The following is a 23,946-nucleotide window of genomic DNA, read 5'->3' on the forward strand; positions in this document are numbered from 1 at the left end:
TTGCAAGCGAGTGGATATCCAGGGTATTTATCTAAAAGTAATGCTCTGACTTTTGGGATACTGTCACTCCAAGGGATGCTGCTTCCTGACAGCACAGTCAAGACAAGAGCCAGTTGGTTGTCAACGTCGTACATGAAGCAGCGCGGGCAGCAAACGGGACTTGCTCCTTGAAGATGCGGTGGCTGCGGCCCTGTCCAGGGTCCCGGCGGCCTCCACCGAGCACCCGCCCACGCGCTGTTCATTTACCTGCAGAGCTGTGGGCACACTCGCAATTGCAACACCTCACCCGCTGCCGTACTACTCGAAAGGCCAGGGCTCCCTCTGCTGGACAGTCCGAGGAACTCCTCGTATTCGGTAGTGAAAACCCACGTGCCCACAAGGATCAAGTCCCTGACATTGAGATCACAGACCCTTTCTGCTTTTCCTTGTCCTCGGCCCAGAAAGTCACACGGGCGAAAGCAATGGTGAGCATAACGGGGTTAGCTTCTCTGGATAAAAACTCTATAAAAGGAAGACCAGAGTGGATCTACCTGTCGAGACCAAGCCATATTTTTCCAGGTGCAATTTCTTTCTGCCAGATTCTGCCAGATCTTCCAGTGAGTTCTAAGGTGAATCCCACAAAGAGATCTATACATTGCTAGCTCATTGATCCAATCTCCTAATCCCTTTAGACTGAGAAAGTTATACCTGCCCCTTTCTATTTAAGATAGAAAGCCTTGCCCTGGCCAGGTGGCTCATTGGGTTGGAGCGTCACCCTCGTGCACCAAAGGGTTGTGGGTTCAATTCCTGGTCAGGGCACATATATAGGTTGTGGGTTGGACTTCCAGTTGGGGGTGCATTCGGGAGGTGATTGATGTTTCTCTCTCACATCTGTCTGTCCCTCCTCCTCTCTCTAAAAATCAATAAACCTGTGCTTAATGAGATTTTTTAAAAAAGGACAGGACGGAGGCTTTCTCATGATCAGCTTCCTTCTATTTTCTTGGTGGCATGGCAGAAATCATCCTGGAGGTCTCAGCAAGATGCCCTACTCGGTGCACATGAACTTGCTCCCCAAGCTGCCAGTCCCATCTCCCAGTAAGACTGGCTTTCTGAGCTCTCACTCGTTCAGACTGAATTCAGCTTGCAAGCCGTGGTTAAGAGAGGGGTCGATGGCATCCAGCCACCCAGCGGTAACGCAGGAGCACCTCCTGGACCTGGCAGACTTCCTGCAGCATGTGTGACGGTGGCTCAGAATCTTCCCCTGGAAAGAGCTGGTGGGGCCACCAAGCAATTGGATGGTGGGCTTTTTTTTTTTTTCCCCAGCTTCTTGATGAGACATCCTTAAAAACATTCTGCTTTGGAATAATTATAGATCCACAGGGACTTCCACACAGCAAAAGCTTTAAATTTTGAAGAGTTTGATTTATTGATTTCTTTTGTGGCTCATCCTTTTGGGTTCACAGCTAAAGACTGTACAGGGTAATTGCATGCACCCTCCCTCTGGATGCAACATTTTTAAAAATATTTTTTTCTTTTCCAATTACAGCTGACATACAATGTTATATTAGTTTGTGTACAACCCAGTGATTAGACATTTATATGTCTTACAAGATGATCCCTGTGATAAATCTAGTACCCTCCTGGCACCATACATAGTTACTACAGTATAACTGAATATCCCTGCGCGGTACTGTACATCCCTGTTGTTATGTGACTGTTCTGTTACCACCAATTTGTACTTCTTAATCCCGTCACCATGTTCGTCCAGCCCCCTAATCTCCTCCCACCTGGCAACCTTCAAAATGTTCTCCATAATCTATGTGTCTGTTTCTTTTCTGCTTGTTGGTTTATGTTGTATTTTAGATCTATTTTCTACGGTATAATATTGCTGCCCCATCCTTTTTGTTTCCATTTTCACGAAAAATCTTTTTTTCTGTCCCTTTTCTTTGTGCTTTTTTGATTTGAAGTGAGTTTCTCGTAGACAGTATATGTAAGGGTCTTGTTTTGTTACCCATTCAGCCTCTATGTCTTTTGATTGGAACATTTAATCCATTTGCATGTAACATAATTATTGAAAGATATGTATTTATTGCCATTTTATTCATTTTTTTCTTTTTCCTCTTCTTCTTAAAGAAGTCTCTTTAACATTTTTTGTCATACTGGTATGGTTTGGTGGTGATTAACTCCTTTAGCGTTTTCTTGTCTGGGAAGTTCTTTACCTGTCCTTTCATTCCAAATAATAGCTTTGCTGAGTACAGTGATCTTGGTTATAGGTCCTTGCCTTCTTATCACTTTGAATATTTCTTGCCACTCCCTCCTGACCTGCAAAGTTTCTGTTGAGAAATCAGCTGACAGTCTTATAGCAGATCCCTTGTAGGTAACTATCTCTCTCTTGCTGCTTTTAAGATTCTCTCTTTGTCTTTAACCTTTGGCATTTTAACTATGATGTGACTTGGAGTGGTCCCTCTTTGGGTCCAACCTGTTTGGGATTCTCTGCACTTCCTGAACTTGCACGTTTATTTCCTTCCCCAGGCTAGGGAAGTTTTTCCATCATTGTTTTTTCAAATAGATTTCCAATTTCTTGCGCTCTCTCTTCTCCCATGATGCAAATGGTACACCTGAAGTTGTCCCAGAGGCTCCTTATACTATCCTCAGTTTTCAATTTTTTTCTTTTTACTGTTCTTATTGCGTGCTTTTTGCTTCCTTATATTCCAAATATCTAATTTGACCCTCTGCTTTATCAACTCTACTGTTGATTCCCTGTAATATTCTTCATTTCTAACTGGTCATTTTCATTTTTTTAATGTTTTCGATCTCTATTTTTACATTTCCTATCTCTTCGTTGAAGTTCTCACTGAGTTTATCTACTCTCCCCCTAAGTTCACTGTGCATCCTTATAACCAGCTTTGAACTCTGCATCTAGTAGACTGCTTGGCTCCATTTTGTTTAGCTCTTTCTCCGGAATTTTTTTTCCTGTTATTTCACTTGGGACACATTCCTTTGTCCACCCATTTTGGCTGCTTTCCCTATACCCTGCTTGGGGCCACTCAGCATGAGCTATAAGGTGATCTGCAGGTGGCTGCAACTTGCACTGGGCTTGGAGGTGCCCAGGAGAGGGCAAGCTGGAACCAGATGCTGCCTGTTAGAGAGATTCTAGGAAATTCCAAAGCATGGGCCAAAAGGCTGGGTTGTATTTAATTTTAAAAGTATTTAAAATAGATTTTTAGAGAGAATCCAAAGGGGAGGGGGGAGGGGGAGGAGAGAGAGAGACTGATTTGCTGTTCCACTTATTTATGCATTCACTGGTTGATTCTTGTGTGTGCCCACAACCTTGGCATATCAGGACAATGCTCCCACCAACTGAATAGCTGGCCAGGGCAATGTATGTTTACTTTTTAAAAGAAATTACCAAACTATTTTCCAGAGTGACTAACATTTTACATTTCGACCAGCAATATATGAGAGATCCAGTTTCTCCACATCTTCACCAGCAATTGGTCTTCTTACTTTTAAAAAACGATCAGTCCTAATAGGTGTGTAGTGATATCTCATTATGGTCTGAATTTGCATTTCCCTAATGGTTAGAGAAGTTGAATGTTTTTCCACGTGCTTTTTGTCATTTGTATGTCTGTTCATCTTCGTCTTTTTTTCTAAATGAATTTTGTTTTATAAATTGGGTTTTTAGAATTCTTTATGTAATCTATATTTCAGCCTTCGTTAGATATGTGGCTTGCAAGTATTTTCTCTGTTTGGAGTTTGGCTTATCATCATTATAACAGGGCCTTTCATGCAGAAAAAGTTGTAAATTTTGATGAAATTTAATATATTGATTTCTTTCTTTTATAGCTCATGTTGTTAATTTCCTATCTAAATATCCTCCAAAGATTTTCTCCAATGCCTTTTGTTATTACCATTTTTAGTCCTCACCCAAGGATATGTCTTCTTGCTTTTAGAAAGAGAGGAAGGGTCGGGGAGAGAGAGAGAGAGACATCGATGGGTTGCCTCCCAAAACGCACCCTGACCAGGGATCAAACCTGTGACCTCTTGGTGCGGGGGGCAATGCCCCCAGCAAATGAGCCATCCAGCTAGGATTTCTCCTATGTTTTATTCTAAAAGCTTAGCAGTTTGTTTTTTGGTGCTTTTGTATTTTATACTTAAATCTATAACCCATTTTGTATTTATTTTGTATAATGTGTAGGTTTATTTTCTCCCCATACTTTGGCACCTTTGTAAAAAGTCAGTTGGCTGTTCTTGTGTGGGCTACTTCTGAGTTTTCTCTTCTGTCCCATTGATGTGTGTATTTGTCTCTCCATCAATACTACACTACCTTCATTACTGTAGCTACATAGTATGTCTTCAAATCAAGCACAGTGATTCTTCTTATATTAGTTCTTTCTTTCCAAGTTATTTTTAGTTAGTCTAGATCCTTTGACAATCCATATAAATTTTAAATAAGCTTGTCTATGTCTGTTGCTGGGATTTTTATAGGAATGTAGTTAAACCTGTATATCAAGGTGGAGAGAATTGACATTTTTACTGAGTTGGGTCTTCCAATCCATAAACGCAATATATCTCTTGATTTATCTGGATTTTTAAAAAATTTATTTCACCAGCACTTTGTATTTTTCAGGGTAGAAGTCCTAAGTATTTCATTCTTTTTGAGTGACTTTAAGTTATATTACATTTTAAATTCTGTATGTTGATCTTGTAGTCTGCAACCTTGCAGAACTCACATATTAATTCTAGGAGCTTGCATGCAATGTCTTAGGATTGTCTCCATGACCATCTTTGTCATCTGCAAACAGAGGCCATTTTATTTCTTTCTTTCCTCTCTGTCTGCCTTTTCTTTTAGCACCTTTTTGTGCTGGACTTCAAGTAATATGCTGGAGGGGGGTGGTGAGAGCAGACAGCATTGCTTCACTCGGACTTTTCAGGGAGAACATTCAGTCTTTCAGTGTTAAGTATAATGTCACCTGTAGGTTACCTGGTGACTTTACCAAGTTGGGACTGTTCTCTTCTGTTTCTACTTCTTAGATTAGATTTATTGGATGACATTGGTTAATAAAATTATACAGGTTTCAAGTGTACAATTCTATGATACATCATCTGTATACTGCATGGCGTGTTTACCACTCACAGTCAAATCTCCTTTCATTCTTCTTTTTTTATTTTTTAGAATTTTAAAAATCATGAGTGGGTGTTTCATTCTGTTAAATGTTTTTTCTTCATTGATTGCTATAATCTTGTGATTTTTCCTTTTTAACCCATTAATATGATAGATTCTATTAAATTACTTTTGAATATTAAAGAGCCTTACATTCCTTCAATAAACCTTATTTTTCACTTTATATACATATATAGTTGCTCAATTACATCCACTAATATATATATAGGAGTTTTGCATCCACACTCATGATGGGATGTTGGTCTGTAGTTTTCAACTCTTGCTTGATTTTTGGTGTCAGGGTATTGGTAATTCCATAAAATCGCTCATCTTCTACCTTCCGGAAGAGATGGTGCAAAGTGGTGTTAATCCTCCTTTAAATACTTGGTAGAATCCTCCAGTGAAGCTATTGATTTTTCAAGGAACTATATTCTAATAATGCAGCTCTGCCCCGAGACTGTGGGATTTCCTCCACACAGAAGGATAACATTTAGTGGAGCTTGAAAAGGGATGATGCCAGCCTGTCCCTTAATATGGTAACACAAGAATGGGTGTCATCAGTCCTCTTTAGGAGAGCCAGGGTCAGCACCAGCCCCTTGCTTGTGGCTCTGGGCAGAGTCTGGACTGGGCTCCAGTCAGTGATTCATGCCTGCAATCCCAGCACTTGAGAAGACAGGGCATTTGGCCTGGGTCTCTGATCTAGTCCTACATTCACCCAGTGTGTGGCTCACCCCCCTTGGGAATTTCTATCATGAAAAATAAAGACACCAGCACTCTTACACAGAAGAGTTGAAACTATTAAGGCTTCAGCAGAAGACAAAGCTGCTCAAACACAGTGCGGGCGGCCATGGGTTCCACAGTCTGAGACCCAGCCACTGGCAGTCCAGCAGCTGCAGCCTATGTGAGGAGGCTGGCGACGTGTGTTTTCAACTTCATGCCATCGTCCTGTTACCCAGGTGCCCGTTTCTGCAGAAACGTGCGGCAAGAGGAATACCAAGACTTCAGTTATCTCTGTGTGTTCATCAGTGCGTTTACAGAGAAGGGTAAAGAGCAGCAGTGGTTCAGCAAAGCTTACACTCAGATGAGCTGTCAGTCAAGAGTCCCTTGTTTCTGCTCACGGGTTGACCAGTTACCCTTAGAGAAGGGGATGTCTATTAGTGTGTACATGGTTCTGGGCAATTGAAACAAAAAAGTGAAGAGACAGATCGCTTCTGTTATCACATAGGGAATTCTGACAAAGAGAGATGAATAAAAAGCAAACAAAGAAATGAGGACATGTCAGTAAAAACCACAGTGAGATATCACCTCACCCCTGTCAGAACGGCTACCATCAATAAGTCAACAAACAACAAGAGCTGGCGAGGATGTGGAGCCCCAGTGCACTGTGCACTGTTGGTGGGAATGCAGACTGGTGCGGCCATCATGGAAAGCAGTACGGGGTTACCTCAAAAAACTGAAAATGGAACTGCCTTATGACCCAGTGATTCCATATCTGGAAATATTTCCTAATAATCCCAAAAACACCAATCAGAAAAGAATATATGCACCTCTCTGTTCTTAGCAGCATTCTTTCCCATAACCAAGTGTTGGAAGCAGTGCAAGTGCCCATCAGTAGATGAGTGGATAAAGAACCTGTGGGACATTTACATATGGGAATACTATGCAGCTATAAAAAAGAGTGAAATCTTACCATTTGCAACAGCTTGGATGGCCCTAGAGGGTATTCTAAGTGGAATAAGTCAGACTGAGAAAGACAAACACCATAAGATTTCACTTACTTGTGAAATCTAAAGAGCAAAATAAATGAAAAAAAAACAAACAAACAGACTCATGGATTCATTGGACTGATGGTTGCCAGAGGGAAGGGAGGTGCTGAAAGACTGGGTGAAAAAAGGTGAAGGGCTTAAAAAGTACACATTGATGGTCACAAAGTAGTCACAGGGATGTGAAGTACGGCACAGAGAATAGACTCAATAGTACTGTAATAACTGTACAGTGCCAGGTGGGTACCTGAAATATCAGAAGAAACAATTTGTAAATTACAATGGCTTGACCACCATGTTGTATACCTAAATATAATATAAAATAATATTAAATGTATACTTTAATTGAAAATGTTTACAAAATGAGGAAAGGAAATGGCAGTAGTGATAGTACTATATTAAAACAAACTAAAACAAGGTGCATTACAGGGTAAGAGAGGCTGTGTAGCTAGTGTGTTCAGAGAAGGACTCTGTGAAAAGTTAATATTTAGGCTGACATTTTAAAGAAAGAATGACTCGGGCCACATAAAAGTCTGGGGGAAGGACATTCTAAGCAGAGAAGTTAGCTAACACCAAAGTCAGAGGACTGGAAACAAAAACTGAAGTGTGCCTGGATCAGAGTGAGTGGCAGGATTGAATGGACTGAAATGAGGTGACAGATATAAAATCTGGAGATAAAATCACGCCAGCGAGGTTCCAATCTACCTGATACCTTTTCCAGTGCGTTTAATCTGTGCCTGCATGTGTCTACCTAAAACAGACAAGAACAACTATTGTAGTCTCTCAGGCTTTCATTCTGTAGCCACATTATCCTACCTCCTACTTTTAATTGCGTAATTGAAAGTGTTAGCATGAACAGTGTATCAAGATAAAACGTTGAGGAGAAAGTATTCTACCTTCTCGGAACTGAGAGATCATTGCTCGTGCGTGTGTGTGTGTGTGTGTGTACATGCGTGTGTGTGAGAAGGGGTTGAGGATGGAGAATTTTGAATCTGAAAACATAAGAAGTAAGCAATAAAACATGTTGTAAATTATAGTAATGATTAGTTTTACTAATAGCAGCAGGAAGATTTTGATCAGGTGAAGGGTGTGATCAGCTTACTTTTTCAAGGAGATGAAATTACATCTGTTTTGCTATCCATCCCAGCTCTCTAACCTCCTAGAGCTCCTTTCATCTTGCTGGAAACCCTGGGGCTTAAAGAGAACAGATTGGGGCAGGTAAGTACTGCAGGGCGGCTTCAAAGTGGCCCAGGGCTCCAAAGAGATGAACGCACCCTCAGCATAAGACCATCGCACTGAGCTGGGCTGGCTCCGATGCCCGATTCTCATAGAGAAAACGAGCTCTGCCTTAGAAAGGAGGCCCTTTCCTCTACTACCCATGGGGTGAGAATATATCTTCCCCTTCTGCAGAAGCAGCAGGCAATGAATGCACCTTTTCTTAAGACATCATTTTAAGAGAAATCTGCAAAGGAGGAGGAGGAAGTAACTGGTGGGAGTGGGGGAGAAGTAAGGCAGGGTGGGCTTCTGAAAGCCAGATGGGAGAATTCATCCCCGAGGAGGACGGGACCAACGGGTCACATGCCGTGATGGCAGTGGAAGATGGGCTGGAGAGTTGAGCAGGGGAGTTAGCCGCGTGGACTTGGTAAGAGCAGTTCAGTGGAGCAGTGTCTTTAAGGGAGAACCAAAAAGGTCTTGACCGGTGTGGCTCAGCGGGTTGAAGGTCCTCCCGCAAAGCCAAAGGTACAGGTTAGATTCCCAGTCAGGGTATGTGCCTGGATTGCAGGTTTGGTCCCAGCTCTACAACCCATTGATGTTTCTCTCCCCCTCTTTCTTCCTCCTTTGCCCGCTCTCTAAAATAAATAAATAAATAAATAAATAAATAAATAACTTTTTAAAAGAAGAAAGAAAATAGAGAACAGAAGTTGAATTGAAGACAGTGAGTGGGTACAGACAACATTTTGAACACTCTGGCCTCAAAGAAAATGTAAAAAATGGGGCAATCAATGGTAGCAGAAGTATGAATCAAGAGTTTTTCTTTGTGAAAGATATATAATATGTATGTGATAATAAGAGTGACAAATTAATGATATATAGAATGAGGGATTGCTGAAGGATCTCACTGAACAGGATGGGGTCCAACTCACTGCTGCAGAGACTGCAATGAAATAAGAATTTTTACAGGTCAATTATGGCATCGACAGGAGTCCCCAAACCCTCTTAGAACCAAATTGTTGGCTACTTAGTTATAAATGCTTTATAAAGTTCCTGCAATACATGAGATCCCCTCAAGTTATCTCATTCAGTCTGTATACTTATACAGGGTGGGGCAAAAGTAGGTTTACAGTTGTTGGCATGGAAAATACAGTAATAATAGAAGGATAAAAATGAGGTGGTACGTTTACACAATGGAATACTACTCAGCTGTAAAACAGCAGCATGGGTAGACCTGGGGAACATTATGCTGAGTGAAATACGCCAGTCAGAGAAAGGCAAGTACCGTATGACCTCGCTCGTGTGGAATCTAATGGACAAAATAAACTGATGAACAAAATAAAACCAGAGGCACGGACACATGGGACAGACGGACAGGTCTCACAGGGGAGGGGGCGCGGGGACTGGAAGAGATTAGCCAAACAACATACATGAATGGCCCATGGACACAACGGCATGGTGAAGGCTTGGGAGGGGTGGTCTGGCTGGAGGAGGGCAAAGGGGATGAAAACGGGAGACATTTGTAATAGTGCCAACAACAAGTAAATAACAACAAAAGTAAGTTCTGCTTTGCACACTTACAACTGTAAACCCACTTTTGCCTTGCCCTGTATTTACACTGAAGCCCTAGTCTGTCTCCTGCCAAGGCTTTATTCCATTAGGAGACACCTTTTAGGAGGATTACGTTATTCTTCATTACGGCCTCATCTCACACCATGGTTCCCTTTCACCCTGTTTTGTGCGTGCCTCGTTTTACTGATGGTGATGCTATCGGCTAGGACTGCCTGGGGCACTCACCTGAGCCCGTAGAACTTAGGGCAGCCCCGACCGACATTTTCCTGACTGGAGTCAATGTTGTGGAGGAACTGGCCCTTATGGTTCTTTTTAAAGTGTTGACGCTATTACAGATGTCCCCCATTCCCCGCCCCCTTTGCCCACCTGCACGCAGCCTCCCTTCCCTCTGGCCATCCCCACACGGTTGTCTGTGCCTGGGGGTTATGCATAAACGTCTTCTGGCTAATCCTCCACCTTCTTTCATCCCGTCCTCCCTCCCCAAACATCTGCTCCATGTATCTGTGTCTCTGTTTCTCATCTGTCAGTTTATTTTGTGCATTAGATTCCACATATGAGTGAGATCATATGGTATTTGTTTTTCTCTGACTGGCTCATTGCACTTAGCATAATGTTCCCCAGGTCCATCCGTGCTGTTGCAAATGTAAGATTTCCTTCTTTTCCATGGCTGTGTATTATTCCATTGTGTTAGTGAGCCACAGCTTTTTTATCCACTCATCTACTGATGGGCACTTGAGCTGTTTCTGGATCTTGGCTATTTGCTATTGAGATAGGGGACCACCAATGATACATCTGATAAGGGGTTAATTCCCAAAATATACAAAAAACTTATACAACTCAACACCAGAAAGACAAACAATTCAATTAAAAAATAGACAAAGGACCTGAATAGACACTTCTCCAAAGAGGACATACACATGAAAAGATCCTCAATGTCACTAATCATCAGAGAGATGAAAATTAAAACCACAATGAGATACCACCTCACACCTGTCAGAGTGGCTACTATCAACAGATCAACAAACAACAAGAGCTGACGAGGATGCGGAGAAACGGGAACCCTGGTGCACAGTTGGTGGGAATGCAGACTGCTGCAGCCACTGTGGAAAGCAGTATGGTGTTTCCTCAAAAAATTAAAAATGGAGCTGCCTTTTGACCCAGTGATCCCATGTCTAGGAATTTATCATAAAAAATCCCGAAACACCAATCTGAAGTCCTCTGGTTTTGAATGCACACTCTGGCCTGCCAGAGAGGGGAAATAAAATACCACCCTTTGGTCAGGAGGGGAGGTGCTCGGTCTGACAACCCTTCACAGGCCGGGGCCACTTTGCAGCCTCCCTACAGTACTGACCTGCCCCAATCAGTTCTCTGTAAGCCCCAGGGTTTCCAGCAAGATGAAAGGAGCTCTAGGTTAGAGAGCTGGGATGGACAGCAAAGCAGATGTCTGCAAGCAAGCAACAGGTGCATTCAGCAAAGTAATATTCACCATCTTATTCAAATATCTCTCCTTATTGCTTTTAAAAATAAGGGACTGCATAAGATTGGTTAAAAATATCTACTACCCTGTGGGTTCCTGGATTTCCCCTATTAATTCTGTCACTTTGCTTTTTGTATTTCCTGAAGGTATGTAATTACATGATTACAAATTTAAAATGAGTTTAACTTCCTAATGCATTGAACTTTTCTCTACTAACAACTTTGACTTAAAATTGTTTGATATGACCAAATCTAGAAGATCTTTGTTTCTTATTGTGTTTAATTTCCAATCTTATTGCTTATTTCCTATTGTCTTGTGTGTGCTATATCCATTTTTTCTCTTCTCTCTTACCTTATTACAAATTTATTATATTTTTTCTCATTTTCCCACTTTTTAATTACTATTTTTTCAATACACATGTTGTTTGGAGAGGCTCAGGAGAATATAGAATACTGCATACAAAACGTGTGCATCTGAGTTACAGACTGGGTTAACAGCAGGTAGCACCAAGCCTTGCCAGTAAAACTACATGTACATTAGTGGGGACCTGAGAGCCAGCTCTGTTGCCATAGTGATTAGTGGCAGTGAGACATGGCTGGGCCCTTATAATGAGGACATACTGCATGTGGATGGAACTTCTTCCAGTTTTTCTCACTGGAGTCTAATCAATCATATCTTTGCATTTTTTTCTACACGTAACCCACACTCATGAAGGAACCAAAGGTACTCACTCCTGACATTCAATTTTTAGTTCTGCATTTATTTTACACACACATATACATATACCCACATTCTTCTGTGCATGTTTATACATGTATGTATATATTACATGTAAGACATACACTTTCACAGGAAAATGATGTCAGGAGACTTTTATGTACATGTAGGTTAAAAGCATCAAATATAATTATATATATGCAAAGACTCTCTATATAATACTTCCTTTATATACAAGTGGTATAATCCTATAAGTGTCTGCACATTTCATTCTTACTTACTACTATATGTTTCCAAGTCAGCCCCTGCAGGTTTCTTCATGCTTTATTTTTTTAATGTAATTTCCTAATACCCTGTTGTATGTCTGTTGTTTTTTAATCAGTTGCTTACTGTTGAATTTTTTATTCATTTCCAAACTTCTACTGTTTTAACAAAGGGTGCAATTGACATCTTTGTACTTGAGTGATTTCCTGGGTAGGGTGTACCTGTAAGTCACATTTAGATAAATAGAATGGCTGGTCACAGAGTATGCACAGGTGTATTTATAATCTTGACTGGCATTATCAAAATTTCCTCTACGGAAAATTACCAATGACACACTTACAAGCAATATTTTGAGTGTGTTGATTTCTCTGTCACTGGGTTGGGCTTTCAAATGTGCAGGTCTTTAACAAATTAAAGACTGAAATGCAAGGCAGTTTTAATAAGCTTTACTGTTAGTGATGGCTGACAACTTCTCCTGTCTTTAATTAAAACTATTTGCATTTTATTTTCTGTGAAGGGTGAATTCTCGCTATTTGTTAATTTCATCATTAAGTTGTTGGTCTTTTTGTTTCATTGGATCACTTTAAAAATATGAAAATAAACTTCTGCCCTATTTTATAAATTGTTTTTTTGTTTTTGTTTTGCATTTTGATACTTTTTTCTGGTTTTGCTCACATTAATTTTGTCCAGCTCATTTGTAAGGCAGTTTAGTGGCTAAGAGGAGGGCCCTGGGGTCAGGTGACATCACCCTTGTGGCCCTGAGAACAGCTCTTCACCTGCCTGTGCTGCTTCAAGGAGATAACGACAGTACTTACTCCTTGGGGTGGCTGAAAGGATTAAGGGAGGTAATACGGCTCGGGACAGAGCCTGGAACAGAGGCGGCGCCATAAAACTGCCACAGTTATTGCCGAAATTTCCTTTAGGGCTTGTGTCAATCAGCCCTGGCTGGTGTGGCTCAGTGAATTGAGTGCTGGCCTGGGAACTGAAAGGTCGCTGGTTCGATTCCCAGTCAGGGCACACGCCTGGGTCACAGGCCAGGTCCCAGCTGGGGGCGTGCAAGAGACAACTGATCAATGTATCTCTTGCACATCCATGTTTCTCTTTTTCTCTCTAAAAATAAATATAAAAAATCTTTTTAAAAAGACTTTCGTCAATCATATCAAAGAAAGACATTTTTGAGTATATGACTTTAAAAGAAAAATTTGTTCCATGCTTTTGATTTCATATTTCCATTTCAATGCACATAGAATTTATTTGGTGTGCAGTCGGACATATGGATCCCAAGTGTTAGTTTTCAAGATGACTCCTGACTTTACCCAACATGTTGCATAGAATAATCTGAGTTATTTGTGTTACGATCTTTACCATAAACTCAATTCCTATATGCACCTGTGTCCATTCATGGGCCTTTTTAATGTACATTTTTGATCTCTGTTTAAGTGCCAGTCCCTCACTCTTCATATCGCTGGCACATGACACTATGTCTTAAAACCTGGTAGGGTTCAATGACTGACTATTTTTCAATTCTAAAATATTCAGGTTCTACTGGCTTTCATTTTAAGTGAATTTTCACAACAGTTTTATTTATTTTTATTAGCTACACGTGACCTATTTTGACTTGTCTTAGTCTGTTTGGGCTGCTATAACAGAACACCACCAATGGGGAGACTTGAACAACAAACATTTATTTCTCACAGTTTTGGAGGTGGGGGTCTGAGATCAGGGCTGGCAGCATGGCCACCCTCCTGCTGTATCCTCAGTGGTGAAGACAGAGGGGTGACCTCTCTCACGTCTCTTCTTGTAAGGGCATTAATCTCACCCATAAACACTCCATTCTCATGACCAAATAACCTCCCGAAGGTCCCACCTCCAAATACCATGACACTGGGGATTAGGGCTCCTTCGATATATGAGTTTGGGGGGATACTAACAGTTAGTATATCATATTCTACCCTGACCCTTAAGATTCTCACGTGCAAAATACAGTAATTCTATCCGACAGCCCCCAAAGTCTTAACTCTTCCCACTACCAACTCCAATGTCTCAAGTCCAGAGTTTCATCTATATATCATCTAAATGAAATACGGAAAAAACTCGAGGGGCTGTTCATTTTTCAACTGTGAATGCAGGAGACCAAATAAGGTACGTGCTCCCCAAAATGCAATGGTGAGACAGGCATAGGATAGAGAAGCTCCCACTTCAAAAGGGAGAAATAGGAAAGAAGGTCCCAAGCAAGTCCAGCTCCTAGCAAGGCAAACTCCACATCCTAAGGTTTAAGAGGGATCCCTTTGGTTCTATGCTCTGCTTTCTGGACACTGGGGCAGTGGTCCTCTCCTTGCAGCTCTGCCGGGCAGCTGGGGTGGGGGGAATCATACACCCAGGGCTCTGTCAGGTTAGGGTCATGCCCCCAAGGTCCTGGGCAGCCCCATCCCCACAGCTCAGAGCAGAGGCTGTATGGCCTGTTGAAATCGAGGTGATGGCAGCCCCTCTTAAAACTGAGGAGTCCTTGATGACCTTTGAGTTGCCTTTGGGGCCAGCCTTCCCTAGTCCTGAAGAACAGAATATGCTCAGAGACAAATAGCTCTTATGACTGAGTCCTGTAAAATCCAAGATCTGAGAGCCTTTCTTTTTTTTCCCAATTACAGTTGACATTCAGTATTATTTTATATTAGTTTCAGGTGTACAGCATAGTGAGCGGAAAATTATGTAATTTACAAAGTGATCGCCCTGATAATTCTAGTACCCACCTGGCACCATACAGTTATATTATTGACTCTATTCCCTGTTCTGTACCTCACATCCCCAAGACTATTCTGTAACTACCAATCTGTACCTCTCAATCCCTCACCCTTTTCACCCAGCCCCCCAGCCCCTCCCATCTGGCAACCGTCAGTCTGTTCTCTGAATCTGTGAGCCTGTTCCTGTTTTGTTTATGACAAAGGAGGCAAGAATATACAATGAGGTAAAGACGGTCTATTCACTAAGTGGCACTAGAAAAACTGGACAAAGGCATGCATAATGTGAGATTAGATCACCTTCTTACACCACATACAAGAATAAACTAAAAATGAATTAAAGGGTTACATGCACGACTTAAAATCACAAAAATCTTAGAAGCAAACATAGGCAGTAAAATCTCTGACATTTCTTTTAGCAATGCTTTTCTGATATATCTCCTCAGGCAAGGGAAACAAAAGAAAAAACAAACAAGTGGGACTACATCAAACTAAAAACAGCAAAGGAAACCATCAATGAAATGAAAAAACAACCTACTGAAAGGAAGAAGGTATTTGCTGATGATACATCCAATAGGGGGTTAATATCCAAAATTTATAAAGAACTCACAGAACTCAACACCAAAAACCCCTAAACAATCCAATTAAAAAAAAGGCAGAGGACCTGAATGGACACTTCTCCAAAGAGGACACACACATGTAAAGATGTTCAATGTCACTAATCACCAGAGAGACGAAAATTAAAACCACAGTGAGATATCACCTCATACCTGTCAGAATGGATATCATCAAAGGTACAAAAAATAGGAAGTGCTGGTGAGGTGGAGAAAAGAAACCCTTGTCCACTGTTAGAGGGACGGTAAATTGGTGCAGCCATTATGAAAAATATGGAGATTCCTCACAAAGTTAAAACTACCATGCGATCCAGCAGTTCCACTTCTGGGTATCTACCTGAAGAAGAAAATCAGAACACTAATTCAGCCCTGGCCAGGTGGCTCCGTTGGTCATGGGTTCAATCCCCAGTTAGGGTGCCTTTGGGAGGTAACTGACTGACACTTCTCTACGATCAGTGAACGTACCATCAGGTAAGGATTAATAAATAAATATAAATAAGTAAACAAATAAAATACTAATTCAAAAACACACAGTTGACCCTTCAATAACATGGGTTTTAACTGTGTGAATTTACTTATATGTAGATTTAAAATATTTATACAGTTGGCCCTCCATATCCTCAGGTTTCACATTCATGGACTTCCACCTGCTGTTGGGAATCCACGGATGTGAACATACATCGCTCTACACCATTTTATATAAGGGAGTTGAGCATCTACAGATTTTTGGCATCTGAAGGTGGTCCTAGAACCAATGCCCAGCAGATATCAAGGATGACTGAAGTTTTGGGCAATCAAAAGTTACACACATATTTTTGACAGCAGGAGGTGTTGGTACCCCTGACTCCCATGTTAGGGTCAACTGTAAGCACCTATATGTTCACTGCAGCATTCTTTACTATAGCCAAGATGAAAACAACTTAAATCTCCACTGATAAATGAACGGACACACGCGTACACAGTGGAGTACTACTTAGTCATAAAAAAGAATAAAATGTCGTCCTTGTGACGATATGCATGAAACTTGAGTGCATTTTGCTAAGTGAACTAAGCCAGGCAGAGAAAGATAAATATTGTAAAATTTCACTTACATGTGGAAACAGACAAACAAAACACACAAAGCAAGTAAACGAACAAAACAAGGTTAGACTCACAGATACAGACAGATTGGCTGCCAGGGGAAAAGAGGGATGGGAGATACGCAAATGGGTGAAGGGGATCAAAAGGTACCAAGTTCCAGTTTCAAAGCAGACAAGTCGTGCATGTAATGCACAACACGGGGGTGAGAGTCGATAATATTATATTAACTTTGAATGGTGAGACCGGGTAACTGGACTTACTGTGGTGCTCACTGAGCACTGTATACAAATGCCGAATCCTAATTTTATACACTTGAAATACAGTATTCGATTATACGTCAATAAAATAAGAATACTTGATGTTTCAGTGTTTCTTTTTGTACTTTTTCAGATTTTTAAGTTCATTTCTATGCACTTCAATTTGTTTCCATAACAAATAGGTCTTCATTACATTTTCTACATGATTTAAAAAAATAATTCCCTTAGCACCTTATTTTTACTTTTTGAAGTTTTCTAGATAGTTTTCAATTTTCAACATGCAATATTATATCACCTGCTCACTGAAATGTTTGTCTTATTTTTTTTGTATGCAATGCATTGTCAAAATAATTTTAACTGTCAGTAAAGAGAAGGGATCTACTTGTCTGTGCCTGATCCAAGCAGATAAGATTACTTTCCTTTGACTTATTGAAGAGGATAGAAATGCAGAAATATTTTTATTTTTCTAATAGTTATCTTTGTATTTTTGCAACATTTTGCATAAAGTTGATCACATATGTGTGTGTGTGTCTGTGTGTGTGTACACTGGTTACACTTTGGTATGAATTATGTCATACCATGAAATATTATTAAGCCATAAAAAACGCAGGGCTCTCCTGCCATTTTTAAAACTGTGAGTGATCCCTGAGGCATTACACCAAGTGAAATAACTTAGACAGAGACAAATACTATATCACTCATATATAGAATCCACAAAACCAAAACTCATAGACACGGGGGGGTAGGTGGGGGAGACAGGGAAAACAGGTGAAGATGACAGGAGAAAAATTCTGAGATCTCCAGAAGCGTGCGCGTCGGAGACAGGAGTAACTGAGGCTCACAGGCGTAGGCCAGCTGACACCGGAGGGCGCGCACTGCTGAACAGACGCTGGAGCTTCAGACCAACTTCCAGGGGGCTGTCTGAAGAGCAGCTGCCCACCACACACCACTGCATCCTGTGTGAACTTTCAAGACGGCTGCCCACGCTCAAAAGTAGGACATGTTTCTTCCTTACAGACTTGTGAACTTTCTCCCTTAATTATTGAGTTCATAGTTTATCTGTTTGATTTTTTTCAAGGAAGCAGCTTTATATTCCTGTTTTCTAATTCACTAATTTTTGCTTTAATCTTTCTTAATTATTTAAGATTATGTGTGTATGTTTGCATGTATGTTGTTTCTTTAAAAGTTAGATTTGGGTCCCTATTTAATTTCATAATTTGCCTTTCTCAACAATGCTTATTATACTAGTATTTAAAATTAGCTTTATTCTGAGCACAGATTAAGCACTATCCTATAGATCACACTATGTATAATTTTAAATTACTCATTCTATCCTAAATGATTTTAAATTCACTCTTCCATCAAATTAATTTTGAAAGATACTTAAAGGAATTTTCATGTGGGAGTGGCTTATTTTCTTGCATTGACATCAGAGAATGTTTATTCCTAAGAACTTTATTTTTCTTGTTGCTATAGTAAATGTTGCCTGTACTACTAATTTTTCAACTTAATTGACAGTTTCACTGTGATCCAATACAATTATTTTTTATTAGTGTCCATTCAACACTGGGAAATGGGATATGCCACATATTTTCATGGCAAAAATTCTGACATGTCCCAATTTACTTTTTGTGCACTGGTGCTGGGTCACTTCCCAAACATTCCTTTTGCCATTCACACCCCAACTCTATTCTGCGCCGAGATTATAGTTTAGCATCGGCTGTGGAAACAGACCATCCCCACAAGCTGTTTACAAAACGTGCAAAGTAGAGCGGCATACAGGCATTGATTATGAACTGGACATGTTTCCCTTTCCGTCACTGAAATTCCGTAAACAGATTCCGTGACAGATGAGGCAAAGCGGTTTCCACAGCTTAGAGGGGAAAGGGGCACCAGGTAGGGTTTTAGGATCTTTATTATAAATCTGTCTATCCACCCCCTTTAGACGCACAAAGCATAGGCAAATCAGATAAGCTTTTTCGTGTGGCTGGAATGAAACCTTCTGTAAAGACGCGGGGACTGAGGCCACGCGTCCTTGTGGAGGAGGGGTCAGCACACACGGAATCGCTCCCGGAGCAGACCTTTGTGTGCCGCGGGCTTCTTTGTTCTCGACTCCAGCGGGGCAGCCCAGCTGTCCTCCCGGGGAGGCCCTGGGGGCATGTTGCCCCACGCGGTCGCAGGACATCCGTGTTATTTGACTGCTTTCTGAACGAGCAGATGAGGGACCGGGACTGTCCTATTTTTAATTCTCATTGTATTTCTTATTTTACTCACATAGGCATCCATCACAAATAATACATTCCTGTTGCTTACTGTATTTCCAGGATTAAAATAGCATTTTTGGTTTTAGCTGAATGATTTTTGCTGAAAAAAAATTTTCTTGGTCTTTTTGAAATTATGACCATAAAGGTAATGAGCCCCCTTTCTATGAAAATAATATTACCTTCATTCAAGTTTCAAAGATTCCCAAAGAGAAAAACATAGTGGACTATTAATTCTTGTGTAAGCTCTGTTCAGGTCTACAAACACACATAAACCCTACTTTTATAACTGCCGCTTTAAAAATACCACATGACTCAAGCTCCTCAGCCGATGATATCTGATCTTCACAACAACCCTGCAAAGTATGTGCTGTTGTACCCATTTCTCACATAAAGAAACCGAGGTGCAGAAAATTAAACTAACTTGCTCTGGAGCGCACAGCTGGTAGGAAGCCAAGTCAGGATTCTAATGACCCTTTTTCTGTTGCCTGAACATTTGGTCTCCTACTAACCCCTGTCCCACAGAGCCTCCTGGGCTTTATTATCATTGTCTGGTGCCAGATGCTATTTGAATAAAAATGTGACATTTCACAATGTTAGAGAGTGTACATCAGGACAAAGTATTCCACGCTTTCCACGTTCAGTTGAAAAATCCCTCTTTGACAGCTTAGCCACTACTCGGTGCTCACCGAGCCTCTGGTGTCAGCACAGCCTTTGAGTGCATGCCCCATCCAGTCCTGGGCTTGGGTGGTTTGGTCACCTAAGCTCTCTTGACTTTGCATGTTTGGGATGACCTTCGTGAATTCTTTGAACAAGAGGAATCAACAGGGAAGGGCTATGGCAACAGCCCCAGTGAAAACAGGCTGAGATACTTACCCAGAGGATCAGGAATCACGTGACAGGGGAGAGGCAGTGTAAAAGCGTGAGAGGCTGAGGCATATTCTGAGAAGGGGACCAAGAAACACTGAGTGTGGCAGCCCACAGATAATTCTCCAAGGCTCCCAGTCGGTAGGAGCTTGTTTGTGCCCATCCCTGTGCTGAACCATGTATGTGGGGGATCACGGTGTCTGTAATCTGGACATACACACTGTTCCATTCACTGTCCCACTCATTTATACCTACAGGCCACGGCGATATCGGCCAGTAATTTAACCTCCCTACTTTATTTACCTCATCAAGATGATGGGGGGAATTGTAGTAAGCTGGTTCTGGGAATTAACTCAGGCTTTGCAGAGAACTCAGTACATGGTATGAGCTCTGCAAATGCGTTCTTGGTCAGTGGGCCTCCGGTGTCTTTTCAACTATCTTAGTCCAGAGAAGAGCGTTCTTCGATTAATTCACACAGCATTTTGTACAGGTCCATTAAATTGTTAAAATCATGTTCTTTAACTCACATTCTTTCCTTGTTCAGTTACTGAAGACATATTAAAATTGTTCACTTAGATCTGTATTTTTCTATACTTATCAATTACTTATTTGTATATCTGATGCTATGCTATTAAAAGAATAAAACATTGGAATAGCTTTATCTTCCTAGTAAGTTATAAGTTAATGTTTATGGGTCATCCTTATTTATTTCTAACAATGTATTTACCCTGATTATGCATTTTGTCTCTAAGAAGTCAAAGTGTCTGTTGGTTAATTTTTTCATCCTATCACTTTTAATGTGTCTGTATTCTTATATCTTAGGTGTGTATTTTAAATGGCATATAGTTTCATTTTAATTACAGTCAAGATTGAAAAGTGTTTGATTTTTATTTTAAATCATTTTTATTTAACCTAGTTATGGTGTGTTTGTGTTATAAACTTTCTGCATCGCTATTGTATTTATTTTTGTCCCTTCCTAGACCTCAGGTTTTTGTCTTTCCATTCTTGTAGTCTGACTAGTTTCAAAATTTTTATTATTCTTTTATAATCTTTTCACTAACATGTTGAAAACTTTTGTCCAAAGCCCATTGTGTGGATTGTCTAGAGATAATGGAAAATATTGAATACAAAGACATGTGCCCAGAATTGTGCTGTTATAAGGAATAGTGCACACATTTCTTATTTATAATAGCAGAGTAAGCTAATCATGCCATCATGGAAATCACCAATGTCCTATTTAGTAAATCCTTTAAGATTTGTGCCATATTTGGCCAGATCCATTGAACAGCCTTATTTATTAGATGCTAATCACTGAAACCTGGGAAAGGAACAGAAAAATTATCCACTCACCCCACACAAAAGTGAATTCTGTTAGACTCTGACCTTTAGCTTCCAATTCTGAATTTATTTAATTACATGCACAGTATACTACATCACGAGATAGATAATATCCTTTGTACGTTTTCAGATAAGTAACTTTTATACTCATTTATATGCATATAGATTTAGATATAACTTTTAAATATATACTTCCACATATAAATAACTTCACATCAAGTTAAGCAGGATGAAAACATGTAAACATATACACCTGGTTCTGGTCAAGTCAAACACAAACGCACGAGGTCACCACAGGTAAAAAGTGCACTTGAAAGGAATCAGAGAAGAAACAGACATGTAAACAGCAGAGATGAGCGGCTGCACCCACAAGGCCCCCCGAGGGTCCATCTCTTAAAGCTGTAGCAGCAAAAAGTTCCTCGTTCAGTTAAGACTTCTCCCTTCACCCTGTCCCATTTACTCTTGAGGGGCGTCAAAATGAGGGTGGAAATCCTGCAAACACTAGACTAGAACTGAGTCAATCCTGTTGAAAACAGAGATGACAAGATAAACCGTAAACTGACAGTCATAATGCATTTCACCAAACAACAACTTTAAGGGCTTTGTGTGACTTTTGTGAAACACCACACTTCTAGGGGGAGAGAAATGGGGATGGGCAGGAGAACGGATGAGTGATCTGTCAAGATGGCTCCGACGTCTGCTGTACATGGTAGATGTGCCTACAGACAGAAAACAGGCAACGGCGATGGCAGAGCCTCAGCGCACTACACCACATGCCACAGCGAAATGCCACAGCGAAATGCCACAGACTCAAGCGCATTATTGGCCCAGCCCCCCATGAGGCACATCCCAATGGGTCTCTGGGAAAAGCTCATTATCTCCCAGTGAAAGAAAAAACACTTAAACAACGACAGACTGGCCAGCCAAAGCGTGACAAGCTCTGTTTTACTGCTTTGAAAGAGCATGCTGCCCTCTCCCACCTGCTCAGGGTCCGAACGGCGACTGCGGCGACGGCGGCGACTGCCGGGTGCCCCAGACCCCCGCCTCTCAGGCTCCTCTCCCTCGCCCTCGCCCTCAGGGTCTGCATGCTTGAAAAGACAGGTCGCTCCAAATGGGCAGCAACCCCTGCCTGGAACATGATACCTGCAGGTCTTGGTTCTCAGTGTAGCCTTGTACTGCCGAATAAGTTTCTGCTTCTCTTCCACATCCTCCACCCAGAACTCACTGGGAATGACAATGTCGGAGGTGACCCTGCACTGTGGGCAGGATTTGATAAGCCTGTTCCTAAACTCTCTGGCAGTCCTCCACCTGCGGATGCACTTAATACAGAAGGAGTGGTTGCAGTTGGAGAGAATGCCAAACCGACAGTCCATGGGGTTGCCTTTCTCATAGACAACCTCCATGCAGATGCCACACACTTTGTCCTTGCTGCGGTGCACGGCAAACGAGAAATCCATATCCCTTTGGTGCACGTCAATGCAGGATCTTACGTGGTCTGCCCGCTGGGCAGCATCCACCGGGTGCAAGACCTGCCGCCCACACATGTCGCATATCTCTCCGTGGAGATACGCACAGCTCTCCCCACGAAAGCATTGCCCCATGGCAGCATCGCGGCAAAGCCGCATCCCCGGGCCCATAGCAACGTGCTCCCGCTCAGTCACCGAGCTCTGCGGAGGGGCCTCGGGGGCAAAAACGGTCCCCCGGCCCCGGTAGGGTTGCCCGGGAACAAACTCAACGGCATCTGCCCAGCCTTCCGCGCCAGCCCAGCCTTCCGCACCCGCTCCCGCCGCAGCTTCCAGGCCTGCATAGTCTGTCTCGGCTTCAAAGAAGCCCCCTTCGGCACCCGAGCCAATCACAGGCAAGAAGGATGCTGCAGGAGGGGCGCACGCCACTTCCTGAGGCAGAGGCTCGTTGTGCGCAGCCGCGCTGGGGCCTGGCTCTGCGGAGGCCCCAGCCGGCGACCCGCGGCCCTCCCTGGCCTCCTGCCGGCCCGAGAGATCGTGGGAGTAGCGACAGTTCTCCCCCTCCTTGCATATCCCATGCAGATAATACCTGCAGACGACTTGCCTCGTCCAGCTGCCGCTGCGCCGCGGGCCCGGCAGCCGGCGGGGTCTGGCCCCGCCCCCGGAGGCGTAGACAGGCCTGATACGTGACGTGCCGATGGGGGCCGGGCCTCCAGACCTAGAATGCCGGATAACTGGGCGAGTCGCGTGGCTGGGCCTCGGGCCACCCTCAGCCGCTCCCTGGGCACCTGTTGCGGCACCGGCGGCTTCTTGGGGCTCTGTGGGAGCTGCAGGCTCTTCCATTGCACCCCTAATGCCCCAAAACGGTGCCAGAACTGCCCCTGTGTCCCTTCTTTTCGGGCTTGAGCCGGGAGGCCAAGAGCCGGCACGGTTCGCCTTATTGGAATGTGTGCACCACTTTTTCCTTCCGTCCTGCCCCTACTTCCTGTTACTATGAGTTCCTACCCCCCTCCCCTCGGCAGGCGCGGCGGACACTTCCGGTGGGTGCACCAGCAGCTTCCTACCGAGTCCGCGCGGCCTGTAAGTTGCTATCGCGAGAACATAGACCTCGTGCCTCCTTTGTTCCCGGCAGGCGGGCTCCCTGCCTTGTAGCCGGCCGTCTGCCGCCGCAGCCGCGCTGCAT

The 23,946-nt window shown here is 42.4% G+C and overlaps 1 protein-coding gene across 2 annotated transcripts; it reads right to left on the reverse strand.

The window, feature by feature from the left end:
* Positions 1-21,356: 21,356 nt before the first annotated feature.
* Positions 21,357-23,665, reverse strand: MKRN3 (makorin ring finger protein 3). Of its 2 annotated transcripts, none has more exons than XM_090263658.1 (2): positions 22,281-23,665; positions 21,357-21,823 (listed from the first exon to the last, which is right to left on the reverse strand). In XM_090263658.1, exons 1-2 carry the CDS (start codon positions 23,604-23,606, stop codon positions 21,818-21,820), a joined length of 1,332 nt encoding a protein of 443 aa, XP_090119784.1. In that variant the 5' UTR covers positions 23,607-23,665; the 3' UTR covers positions 21,357-21,817. The 2 variants fall into 2 exon arrangements, with proteins under 2 accessions (XP_090119784.1, XP_090119783.1); XM_090263657.1 differs by having other exon boundaries at positions 21,357-22,019.
* Positions 23,666-23,946: the final 281 nt, after the last annotated feature.

Source organism: Furipterus horrens, unplaced genomic scaffold (assembly GCF_987537825.1).
Source record: "Furipterus horrens unplaced genomic scaffold, mFurHor1.1.pri manual_scaffold_16, whole genome shotgun sequence".
NCBI classification, from domain to species: Eukaryota; Metazoa; Chordata; class Mammalia; order Chiroptera; family Furipteridae; genus Furipterus; species Furipterus horrens.